Source organism: Thunnus thynnus, chromosome 17 (assembly GCF_963924715.1).
Source record: "Thunnus thynnus chromosome 17, fThuThy2.1, whole genome shotgun sequence".
Lineage (NCBI taxonomy): Eukaryota > Metazoa > Chordata > Actinopteri > Scombriformes > Scombridae > Thunnus > Thunnus thynnus.
In genome coordinates this window covers 22,416,004-22,429,257 of record NC_089533.1, presented here as the reverse complement: position 1 = coordinate 22,429,257, position 13,254 = coordinate 22,416,004, and the positions used below count along the sequence as shown (strand labels likewise).

Sequence of the window (13,254 nt, the reverse complement as noted above, 5' to 3'; positions counted from 1 at the left end):
TTTAGTACACAGGTGTTTCTATTAACCTTATTTTATTGATTGCAAAAAGTGTATAATTTACAAAGATGATACAGGATCTACAGAACATTAAATATATATTTTTTCAAAAGGTAGGTAGATAAGTCAATGTATCACAATACATACGGTCAATAAAAAATTGGCTCATCAACGCAACACCTGTCATTCATTGTGGTGACGGCACATATAGGCCAGTAATGATCAGGGGAGACTGGAAGCCTGATTTTTAGACAGTTCCTGCTTCTCAGTCATGGTTTTAAAAAAAAAATCTGTGATGCGGGACAACATTCATTCAACAGCTTCTACAAGCATCACCAAAGAAAGTTGAGCCTGAATTTGCTTATACATAATCACTTCAACTTCCAAATCAGCATGCCTGGAATTAGAAACCTTTGCTGTTTTGTCCTGTATTAATCCCAATATTTATATTTTATATATTTCATATTCACAAAGAAAACATCATATAAGCACAGGTAAAAAAAAAAAAAATTACAGCAAATGATAAGCTCCCATTTCAAAAGAACCGTGTGCCCCTTTCAGGGAGTAAACATGACTCAAAAGCTGTACAACATACCAAACTGAGATGACACTAACTCTTCTGTAACTGTGTTGATTCCTGGTGTCTCAGGCAGTAGACACAGACGCAATGAGAAGTTTATCCAATAAAAAAGCTGATACAGTATGAACTCTATCTACAATACCTGATAAAAAATGTCATCAACAAATATTCCAGTTTTCAGACCAGATGCGCACTCATACATGTTTGCATTCACAAAAGCAAAAGCCACAATAAAAAAATGAAAAGTGCAGTTTTATATATCATGTGTGGCCCAGTGTAATGAAACCAGCTAATAGCTACTCTATCCTGCTCATTGGCAGAATGATTGAAACTAAGGCACTATCATGGTCCCCACACAGCCAGAACTATACAAGTCCAACAATCATCTCTTCGGCTTTTCTGTATCTGTTTTTGATTCAGTCACCATGGTGCAGACACGCCTGCAAAACAAAAAACACAGAAAACGAAAAAAAATGAACTGAAATATAAATTTCAAAAATCTCCATAGGGACAGTTGTTGACTTGATGACTTTTCATGCCATTTCTCCGCCTGTTTTACATCAGTTCACACCTGTCTCTGTGTCTGCTAGAGCATCAGTACCAGCAGCAGGTTCTCAGTGGTCCAGGCTGTTACCCAGCTTTTGCCCCTCCTGCAGAGCAGCCATGGCCAGCCTCAAGTGCTCCTTTAGACTCTGGATCTCTCGCTCACTCCGGCCCTTCATCCCACTCAGCTCCTCATGCACTTCTGTATATCGCTCACAGGCCAGCCGTTTCTCCTGCAATCAAATCTGTTTTCAGTTTTTGGACTTTTTCTCTAATCTTTGATTTTTGGTGAAATACTGGATCATTTGAACATTTATTGATATGAAACCATGTGAGAACTTTACTTAAGTACAGTACTTGAGTAAATGTACTTAGTTTCTTTCCACCACTCACTCACTCACTCACTCTCTCTCTCTCACACACACACACACACACACACACACACACACACACACACACACACACACACACACACACACACACACAGTACCGTGTTAAGAAACTGCAGTTCGTTCCTTAGACAGCTGATCTCCTTGTGTAAGTACTCTATCTCGTTTTCTTTCACCCTGAGAAGGACCTGGGAGAAAAACAATAGTGTGATAGTGTGGTTATCATTTGCTGCCAAAAAGAAAGAAAACAAAAACAGACATATACAACATCTTTTTATGGCCCTAAATCCTTATAATTATCATTTGAGTCCACCAAAAACACAGTAATTGTGTTCTGGCTGATTTATGATAGGAACGGTGGGTGTTCTCTGTAATTCACACAGTAAATAAAGTAACTTGGGCTTTTGGCCAATTACTGTTTATCATGACAATCTCTTTGTATTCTGAAAACAACAACACCAGTTTAGTAACCAGAATGAGTGTAAATAAAATGATAAGCACATCATGTTATGTTTTACATAACAAAACCATAACATAACACCAATTTAATTTAAATGTACACAGCATCAGATGAACTACACACAGGTACCTCTGTACAATCACAGGCTAACGTCAATCTGATTTCCTTTTATCCAATTTTGGGCAAGATGAGAATTCAAATTAGCACATCGTATTTGTTTCTTGGTTAATTGGAGGCAGTCAGAGAGAGCTGGTTGCATTTTCAGGTAACTCCTTACGTATTTGTCCACAATTATAAATGTTGACTACAGTCAGAGTCTGAGTACAGTTTACAGTATAAGAACCTTTACCTCTAGTTCACAAGGCGTCCTGACTTTGTTGTCCTCTGAGCCCTGATCTGTGATGGTAGATTGTATACGGCTGATCTCTTCTGTCAAACGGGCCTTTAAGTCCTGCAAAAGAAAATATTTTATCTCTAGCATTTTGAATTTTGAACACTGGTTGGCATACATTTGCAGACAATGGTTTAATAGTCTTACATGGGGACTCCACACTTCCTTTTTTACTGCATCACCACAAAACAGCAGCATGTCAGCAACCTTTACTGTGCTTGCATAGTGCAAAATAACAAATACTGTGTGAGACCTCTCACCTGTCCCTGATTATACGCAGTGTTCAAGGGATGGACAGAATAATGGTTCAGACTAAATCTGGAACCAGGCTTTTTAAAAATGATCTAAATTAAAACATTTACAATTACAGTCAGTAAAAATATCATACAATATAAAGAATTACACCTGCCATCGCAATATAGAGGAGAAATATCTTCCATTTAGACTTATTTAAGACTTTAAAGATAAAAGACTACTGTATCACTTTTCCTGTTCTTATGTGTACATATTTCTAATCTGCTGATAACTCACCTGGTTCTCTTTCCTCAGCTGCTCCATATCTCTCTCCTTGCGGCTGATCTCCCTCTCTCTCTCAGCGTTGTTCTGCTCAGCTCGGTTCAGTTCCAGACACTTCTGAGAGTAGCGCTCAGACAGTCCGGCCAGCTCTCTCTGTAAGGCTTGACTTTCTGCCCTGCGGAAATGTAATGAAAACACATAAAACTGTGTTCATGTTGGCTCCTCAGTGAACTAAACTGAAGACATAACAACTGCAATGCTGCAGCTTCACATCTGCTTGATGACAGACTGTGTGTCACATCATCTGCTTTCATTTTACTACAAGAGCAGCAAAAATGACATATTGACAGGAAACAACTATAAAATTCAACATGTATTTAACATACAAAATAATCAAGCTCAGAATTAGAGAAGTACTTTATGTCACAGCAGTGCTCTGGTGAGACCAGCTCTTGTTTGTACATCATGTACAAACAACCAAAGCTAACATGCTAGCTTCTTTATTCTGCTCTGCACTTACTGAATACTTCTAAAGCATTTAAAGTGTAATATTACATAATACATATTATATTTAAGTATGTATCGTATTTAATAATGGCAACAAGCTATAAAAAAGTATATGGGTGTTTTTCCATTTTCATGAGGCAAGTATTTCCTACTGTGGTTTTAAACCGTTTCACTGCTCATGACCAATAACCACAAAAATAAGGAATAGAATGCAAAGAGCGAAAATCGCAGAGTAGGCAACACAGATAAGCCCTAAAATGCAGGTTCCAGTCGCAGCCACTGAGACAGCGTTGTGTCAAAGGCCTTGTGAAGCTTACAAAGGAAAACTAATCCATGACCAAATTCTTCTACATTCCTTAAGTGCCTGACAGGACCCAGTGGCCACTGTGGTAATGGCCTTGCTTAGACAAGGAACCCTGGTTTGCCTGAAGTCTGCAAATTCCAGCCTTTATTTCACAGAAAATCTGCTTGTGGCCAACTAGCTCCTACTTAAAAGCACAAGAGAGCTATTCACATAAATTACAAATATTGGCCTGCACTGACTGAGACTGAGCTATGCTACAACCAATCATTTATTTCCAAGTAAATATATTGTGTAAGTGCTAACAACAATAGGCTGGGAGGACAGGAGTTCTTGTACAAAGTGGAAGAATTCCAGCATGTATTTTTGTAATTTAGCATGCATGCAACTATGTAGCTTTAGATTATCACTCAAACAAGTCAAAACACATGGTTGTTTCTTCTAAACTGATAGTGATGTTAAGGACTCTGTGTCATGCTAACAGACATACATACACTGGTTGATTGTGTTGCTGCTCAGTTTCATGTGCCCACAAGTATCTGGGTGGAAGGTGTACGTTCTCTGTGATACAGCAAAAAATGATTTGAAGTTACTTACTGTTGTTGGGCTCGCAAAGAATGTGAGTCTAGTACTCCGCTGCTTAGCCTCTTGACTTTCTCAACCTCTCTCTCCAGTTCCTCTTTGTGTTTCTTCTTCAAAGCCTCCATTACTGAAAAACAAGCATGACACAACTTCGACATGATCTTCTGGTAACTGATAACGGCACATAAAAGATTTTTGCCTGATCGGAGAAGCTCAGGGTGGTAAAAGAAATCAAGATCAACTGAGAACAGCTCTGAAGAAAACAGTTCAATGTGAACACCAGAAATGTGTTAACCTACATTAAAAAAAGACAGGATTTATATAGAATGCTAAGATATGATGGTCAATTTAAAATAAGTGTGTATTATGTATATTCTAAGATTAAATGCCAAATTATATGATTCACATGCATTCAACACCTTAACATGTGGAATGATGACACTAGAGAAGAGTATAAAGGTCCTGCTGGTAATGCTTTGCTCAGTGCAGTTTAACAAGAAAAATAACCAGAGGACAATCATAAGAATCCGTACCGATAATACTCTAATACTACAATAAAACCTTTAGTTCACAGTGAACTCTATTTGACCTTTGCCCCCAACCCGGATCTGACAAATTATCCTTATCATGTTACCCTCTCAATGACTACCCATTTAATAGCGCAGTAAAAGTTATATTTAGCACTCTTAACACCTTCTCATATTTTATTAGTAAAATTATCTTCTCAGTTGAGTAATTACACAATCATTTTGGTCTTGAGACCTTCTTCCCTGTCTGGTCTGCTGACCTCGTGCTGTGTCCTGGGTCTCCTCCAGCAACAGCCTGTTCTTCTCCTTCTCCAGCTCCTTGATCTGACGGTCGTGCTGCTTCTGCAGCTCCTCAAGCGCTTGTCGATGAGCACGTTCCATGGCTGCCAGGCTGCGGCCGCAGGGGGCCTCAGGGCCACAGCCGCCCCGCAACCCCCCTCCTCCTCTCCCTCCCACTCCTCCTCTTCCCACCTGTTGTAGTTGCTCCAGCTGTTGCCTCAGTGACGCCACCTGAGAAAAGACGAAGATGGAGGTAAAGCCCACTGAGAGACAGAAGTCGACCAATTTAACATTTATATGTGATGAGCATGTTTACATGAGATGGTACAAAAGCTGGTGTTGGCAGTGAAAGACGAGCAGTGATAGAAATATACGTTTTTTTGGGTAGCTATCAGTGAGGTACGACTCTATGCTTTATCACCAGTAGGAATAATTCATTCAAACTCACTGACTTGTAAATAGAATAAACTTAATGAATACTTCAGTCAAATCAATGAATCGGTTGCAGTGTCCCACTGTCAACACAAGATCTACACATGATCACAGACAGAACCACTACGCACCAGCATCAGCCATCGTTCTGTTATGGATAGCTGGGTGATGCTAACACCCACTGCACTACCACCTTGGACCTTGTGCACTGTTTGAGTTTTACAGCTGTTGGTAGGTTCAAAGTTCAAATTATTTGAACTTTAACCCCACTTACTTCTGACCTTTCAAAGCCTGTGTAAATAGATTCTACCTATAGATGAAGCTTACACATCAAGAAAGCATCTGAGTTTCCTTACACTGTAATAATATTAATTAGTAAAAAAAAGGCACAAAGGCTTCTCTTTAACATGAATTTAGCAGTTGTCTTTATATATATCATATAAACTGTCTGGCCCTTTGGTGCAGCTCAGCTTGTGTATCATATCTAGACAGCCTTATTGTCAGAGACAGCAAACATAGGTGCAAACCAAAACAAGCAGATCACTGCACACAGAGATTCAGGTAGGAGTTTCAACAGTATTTCCCATATCGTTATCTGTATTCTTCCCAGGCTACTGATCCATTTTTTATTTTTTATTTGCATATTTTAGATGGAAAACACTGCTGAAAAGCAGAGGCAAGTCAGAAGAACAGTGACTCAAGTGTTAAAAGGCAGAAACAAGAAATGTTTACTTCATCCGGGCAGATGAAGGGTTAATTTGCATTTTATTTAATTTGCAAATTGGAAAATCATCTCCATGCACTACCTCCCTCTGCAGCGCCTCATTGGCTGACTGGCTGGAAGACCGTATCCCCACTGCTGGTAAGGAACTCATCTCCTTTAACGGCATGCGTTCAAACTCAGCCCACTTTTTCTCTATTTCATCCTCCATGCGTGGCCTTTGGTTCATTCCTACGCCAGTGCCCTTCCTGGACAGCACAGCCTCCCACTGGCTGCTTGTGGTGTCTCTGGTCCTCTCCTCCTGCCACTGGCTTTGCTCCCTCCCCTGCCCCTCTCCTGCTTCTCTCTGACTGGCTGGCAGAGGGCTGGAAGAGGCAGGAACGGGGGACAGCTCAACATAGTCAAACGTACGATGAGAGGGAGGGGCGGAGGTCGGTGCTTCTGACTGAACATCAGCATGACGAGATGATGGGCGACGTGAAGACAGTAGAAAGCGAGTGTGGGAGTTTTCTTTGTCACTGCTGCTGTCAGGCAATCTAGAGAAAATTTGAGACAAAAAAAGTTCAGTGCAATCAAAGAGAAAGAAAGAAAAGAAACATCCGACTCTAATCAAATAAAGAGGTGATTAATGGATCAATCACAAATTCATCAAGGATGATAAAATAAGTAAATCAACAGCATACAAAGCCTCACAGCACAGCTGCTGGTGAGTCATTATGAAAAAAGTAATCAATGAAACTCTTCTACAGGCAAAATATACAGCGACTGATACTCTTCAGGGGCAAAGTTGCCTGGTGAACGTGACTAACAGCCTCTTATCTGACTGCATTTAACCAAGGCCAAACTGCAGCAAGACCTGAAATGTGCAAATCGAGAATGCTGAGGCAACCAATCTTAAAACAATACGCAGCAAGCACCTCAAAACATGTGGACTAAAGCACGTGACCTCCCTAGGTGTTGCTCTTCGGGGCAAGAAGTTGCAAGTTACAGTTATTGCTATATCGATTCATTAGTTTATTTTTGAATCAATCAACTCTTGAATTATTACATTTTTTTAAACATATCTTTATTATTAATTATGCAATCATTACATCTTATTCATATATGCACAGATTTTACAGCACCAGATCACTCTGAAAACATCCCTCCTGTAACACAGTCCCTCCAAAACTGTACATGTAGCACAGTACAGCCTTAGTTCACAAGCATGGTGGGATATCATAAATAAAAATACAGACAACAAAGCCTCCCTTCAGCATTCAGCTATCATTTCTAGGTCTAGGAAGTACCTTCCAGAATATATTGGATAATCTATGTCCAACGTAATCAAGGAATGGAGATATTCATGGGTAAAAGGTTGAATATTGACTTAGGCCATTCTAAGACTGTTGTGGCTTATTTGAAATCCATTTTAGTAATATGCTTTTACCTGCATTCAGCAATTTTTTTCTGTAAGTTCCCTTGATTTGTAGGTGTGGCATTCCTAACAGAAGGCATACTGGATCCAAATCCAATTCTTTAATCGAAAACCAAATTTAGCTTTGAAACTACTTTCACTCAGAAATCCTGAATATGTACACAAGTCCATAAGTCCACTACCGACCTCCTTAATACACTCAATACACAGAGTCCACCTCTTTGGGTCCATCTTATATCTGAGTTGAGGCGATATCTGAAGGCGATGCAGCAACCTGAACTGTAGTTCCTTTGCTCTATTACATATGTCTATGATATTAATATACTCCCATATACCTAAACCAAGGTCTTGAGCCCATGTTTGCATCGTTTACTTTACTGGACTTGTAAAGGGCCTCATAGCAGCGTCCTACTATAAACTTATTGCTATGTATTTTATAAAGTAATTGCTCAGTTGAGTATAAAAAAAACTCTTTTTGAACAATGTTTGAGCAACGTTTTATAGGTGCACCATGACTCTAAATCATTTTTTGGTTAAAAACTGCATTTGAACTTCAGTATTTTGTTCATGTGGGACAACCTTCTTGTCACAACCGGTTTCACACTAACTGGCACTCCTCTATTTCCATGATTACACAAAACACTGCAGTACACTATACACAACACTAATGAAAACCATTAAGGTAAGCTGTGAAGCTGGGCTACTACACGCTAAATTTTACTTTGCCTACTTTAGATTAGAATCACAATGTAGGAAAATGTAGATATCAAGATCAAACTCAGTATCTGCAGATAATCAATATTGAAAGTTGCAATCAGGCAATCCTGATAAAGTGAGTGATAAAACAACAGTCAGAGGAGCCAACTGACAGAAACGGAAAAAAACAAGTAAATACTTGACTTCATTAAGGTGTTTTTACATGAATTTAATTTGCAATTATCAGTTGTAAAAATGTAATTTGTTCAGTTCTTGTCAATAAACCAGCACTACTGCTTACTTTAACTGTGATCATAAGAAGTCAAGACTGACTGACCTGCGAATCAACTTTCTCAAAAATGACAAATTTCATATATTAGCCTGTGTAAAACATATTCAACTTGTAATCTAGACATTTTAGGTGACAAATGCTTTTTTTTAACCTCTGATTTACTATTTGCTAATATTCATTAAAGATCTTATATTTAACATTTCTGATGACACTTACTGTGTGAGGTCTGGTGAGCTGCTGGGCCGGACACACTTCTTTAAAACCTCTATCCAGTTCCGCCTGATCCCAGCTGTCATGGCAGACAGTGTGAACAGAGCCTCCCGTGTCTGGAGAACAAAAGAGAAAGCAGGTTAAGGAGACACAAAGATGTAACAGAATTGGGATGAGATGAAGATGATAAAGAAAAATAGAAAGAAGAAGTATATATAGAGAGAGAAGTGGAGGAGAAACTGACAAAGAGAGAAAGAGATGTGAGTCATGATAACGGAGGAACAAGAAAATTGAGAGCGGGTGTGGTCGATGCTGATAAGGAGGGAAGGGATGAATATACACAAGAACATCAGTTACATACACAGTTTATGACAGAGTTTGATACTCACCTGTATTTGAAACCCATAGTTCTTCCCCACATCAAACTCAGACACCTTCACGCAGGATTTGAGGTCGATCTCACCGTCCAAGTCATCTTTCTGTACAGAAAAGAGAACAACACTTTCAAACTCTGTGTATTTCTCTTCCCCTTTTCTATTGTCATAAATGATACAATATGTCTGTTTATGCTTGAAATGCTCAGATGTCTAATTAAAAAAATACCTCCTCTGCACTCGAGTCTCTGTAGTACTTCAGCCCAGCATCAGTCAAAACAAACCAGTGTTTCTTCCACTAAAGAAACACAGATGTCGGTTAATCCAAGACTAAACAGAGATCAACAACTCTGAAGTCAATTTGTGAAAAATGTCACAACATTACAATGATAATATCTAGGACTCTATGACCAAATAGAGAATTATTGACACTTGAGGCCCCATGTTAAACCGCAGACCCACAGTGATGGGTGATGTGTGAAGTGAGAGGCGCATTCATTCGAGCATATCATTCAAAGAGAGGAGACACCTGTTGTGCCTTAAGCCACCACATTATTACTGTGATAACAAGGATAATCTGCCGCTATCGCCTTACACACAACCTTTCTCATTAGGAATGGGGGGGAAGGAGGGAAGAGGGGGTAGTGAAGAAGGAGGGAGAGGAGGATGTGACTTGCTTTACTGTACTTTACCTCTCCGAATTCGTCCAGTTTCGACATCCATCCCTTCTTGAAGTTGAGGAGGTCGGGCTGCGAGGCAGAGAGTATACAGAGTCACGTTCACTGACCTTCATCTGAATGCTTGACACAACTGTTACAAATACAGAAGTTGAGGGAAGGAACTCTGTGTCTTTTTTTGTTGTTGTTGTTCAGCCCTTTATCACATACAAGTCTCAAAGGATTTAACAGAGGAGAAGAAAAACAGAGAAAGATATTACAAACCAAAAAACAACAGAAACAAAGCACACTATAAGGGTGGGGCAATACTAAACATAATGATATCTCTCCTCAAGAAACCACACATCACCACAGGTTTATTTTATCATTGTACAACAATGCTGCTGACCTATTTTACCACAAAGGCCTTGAACCAGTTTCTACAATGGAGAAACTTAAAAATTCATGCGGAAACTGGTAAAGTTGGTAGTGTTCTGTTGTAATCACAAGACAAAATATCTGAAACTATGTTTTGGAACACATGCATATGTTTAGGTCACTAAACTATCTGATGTTTTAGTCCAATTTTATCACTTAATATTTAAGGATATTCAATGATAATATTCAACAAAGTCCTTTGTTATTAATGTTTATGTAACAGGGTGCACTGCAGCATACCAGATAAATGAAAAAAAGGGGCAAGGGTTGCGCAGACAGACACATATGAGGTGTGAAAAAGAAACAGGAAACGAATGACTGTGAAGAACGACAACAAAAAGAATAAGACAACACCCAACAGACAGAGAGATTAGGATTTGGAGCAGCTCATCCTTAGTGATGGGAGGAAAGATATAGAAACTGATGAAATTTGCAGTGGGAACTGGAGTGTCTGCTCATAACTGTTCTGGTTCATGTTTTGCACATCTGTTGCTCCAGCAGTGTTGTAGTAGACGATACATTAAAACATGCTTTAGCTGCCCAAAGCCATTTCCAGAAACCGGCCTATTTTTTTTCTTTTGCTTTTGACACGATGACAGAAAGAGGAAAACATGCACTAGGTACCCTGAGAGGAGGTGATCCCAGATTGAAGATTAGGCAACTTTTTCCACCGTACATACATTCCTCACTTAGTTTATCTCTCTTTCACTGGCATGTACATTCCTCACTTTTAAACCCCTTTCTGCATTCGTCATCTAGTCTCCCACTCGCTTCTCATAACCATCACTTTTTTTTCCCTCTCTGTTGCAACTCCTTTATGTTCATTTCATTACCTTTCTACATTTTTTTGTTCTGTTCTTTCTCTCTGTATGTACTCTCTGTCTGTTCTGCGATCTTTAACCAGCCCTTTTCTGCAGTTATACTCCCTTCCTGGCTTCAGCTGTATTCTTGAAAGCCACAGTAACACCCACTTTTTCTCTGTATATGCCAGTTCATCTATGCTACTGATTGTTCTTCTCTAATCTCACCAATTATACAGTCTGATGACTAAATGTAATAAACCCTGTGTGCCGATAAAATTTCCTTTAATCGTTTTTGAAACTATATGGCATGGATATAAAAGATTTTTGATTTATTGTTGTTTATACACACACAAATCCTAATCACAACTAATGGCTGGATCATCAAGTGTCAGCTAAGAAAACAATAGGAAACTTGTTTTAGAGGCTGACAGCTGCATTTTATAACATAAAAGAGCCTAAGAAGATTAATCACTGTGGTCTGTTATTTCTGTCCGCTTTCCTTCCTCGCCCAAACTGCGCCTATGAAGGTGAACTGCTGGAGCAAGTTATGATCTGTCAAACATCACCATAAATCAGTCCTATCTAGTCAATGCATGCCCATAAGCAGGGTCAGGGAGTGGCCAAGGAGGAGGGGGACATTATGAATAACCCTAATACCACAGTGCATCTCCTTGTCATGTGCCCTCAGATCAGTGACCTTGCTTGAAAGGTCAAAGACAGAAGGAAGAGGTGTCAGCCACTGGCGACAGTTTGGGACAACCTCCACTCTTCCTGGCTCCTGTCTCCCATCATAGAGGAGTATTGTCTGGTGAGCTTTAGGCCTATTTACAGCATGTATGGTTCTCCTCTTCACTAGTTTCTGTTAAGTTAAATAGATTAACTCTGTGCATAATGTGAGCAGCAGCTATGTCTACATGTATACGCTAGCTGTGATGACAGTTTGTGTGTTTCAGTGAAACAAAAAGAGGGTTTAAAGAGCCATTTGCCTCTGGGTTATTCTATGAAAACATTTGCAAAGTTTTCTTGGCAGTGTCTGTCTGTGCAAACATGGACCCAGTGTCACAGCTGGCTGTAAAAACTGACACATACAGTACAAGCCACTACTGTAAATAACACAGAGTAAACAGATGAAAGTACACCACATCTGGCAACCAGAGTCTTTTTTCTTTGTGGACTTGTCACAGGAACAGAAATGTACAAATTATAGCTGGGTACATGGGCATAGAGACAACACATCACAAATATGTCGGTTTTTCAGCTAGCGGTAAAGTGAACACACACACACACACACACACACACCCCTCGACTCAAACTGACCAGGAAGATCCATTAAAAACTAGTCTACATTAACCCTTAGTTAGAAATGTTTAAATAAATAAATAAACCAAACTGAAATAAGTGAGTGGTTAAGCTTGTGGGCCAGAGTTCAGAAATATTCATTTCAGGAAGAAGTGAAACAAAACTAAACAAAAACTGTCTTTAGGCTACAACTTACCGTCATGATAATATCCCGAGAGGGTGAAATGAAGACAAAAGAAAAGTACCAAACCCCTTCTCGCTCTCAGACTTAGTGCTCAGCTTAGCTAAACGCCTCGGGCAAAAACCTTAGTTTCTCGCAGGACACTGGTGTTAGGTGAAATTGGATAAAACCCCGCCATTCATATGCAGGTTAACTTCATCAAGCGAGCCGCCACAGTCCAGAGTAGATCCTCTTTCCCGGCTCAGGAAGAAAGTGCACGACACGGATACACCGCTGGTGTTTCGAGCTGGTAATTTCACAACTTTCTGACAAGTAGCTAATGTTAACACTTGTGACTTCGGCTGCTGTGCCTTTTGCTCGCTTGCTCTCTCTCTCTCTGCCCTGTCAGCCACTTCCTGCTGGGCGGATCCGCGAGGAACGGTTGAGAAAACAAGCGTACCCTACCTAACCGCACGGTGACGTCCGGGGGCCTCCAGGGGCCTCCAGGGGAATCCAGTGGGGCCCCCCAGCAATGACCGACCAGTATCTTTAACGCATTTATTTTGCCACTGTATACATTCAGTTACTTTTTGGACTCGAATGAAAGATTATATATTATGTGAAACTAATCATACTATTAAACTTGAGTGTAAAAATGTCATTACACATTTTGAACTTGATAAA

The 13,254-nt window shown here is 39.8% G+C and overlaps 1 protein-coding gene across 2 annotated transcripts; it reads right to left on the bottom strand.

The window, feature by feature from the left end:
* Nucleotides 1-271: 271 nt before the first annotated feature.
* triobpb (TRIO and F-actin binding protein b) lies at nucleotides 272-13,097 on the bottom strand. 2 transcript variants are annotated; one of them, XM_067616398.1, is made up of 13 exons: nucleotides 12,607-13,097; nucleotides 9,907-9,963; nucleotides 9,444-9,512; nucleotides 9,230-9,319; nucleotides 8,847-8,956; nucleotides 6,311-6,761; nucleotides 5,054-5,303; nucleotides 4,282-4,393; nucleotides 2,892-3,051; nucleotides 2,319-2,420; nucleotides 1,611-1,697; nucleotides 1,149-1,353; nucleotides 272-1,017 (listed from the first exon to the last, which is right to left on the bottom strand). In XM_067616398.1, the coding sequence occupies exons 1-12, from the start codon at nucleotides 12,610-12,612 to the stop codon at nucleotides 1,192-1,194; spliced, it is 1,656 nt and encodes a 551-aa protein (XP_067472499.1). In that variant the 5' UTR covers nucleotides 12,613-13,097; the 3' UTR covers nucleotides 272-1,017; nucleotides 1,149-1,191. The 2 variants fall into 2 exon arrangements, with proteins under 2 accessions (XP_067472499.1, XP_067472498.1); XM_067616397.1 differs by having other exon boundaries at nucleotides 272-1,353; nucleotides 12,607-13,096.
* Nucleotides 13,098-13,254: the final 157 nt, after the last annotated feature.

Coding starts and splice junctions, on each gene's coding strand:
- triobpb (XM_067616398.1), bottom strand. Junction 2,421..2,891: donor AGCTGAGGAAAGAGAACCAG/GTGAGTTATCAG, acceptor TTTCTTTTGCAG/GACTTAAAGGCCCGTTTGAC. Junction 1,354..1,610: donor AACTGCAGTTTCTTAACACG/GTACTGTGTGTG, acceptor ATTTGATTGCAG/GAGAAACGGCTGGCCTGTGA.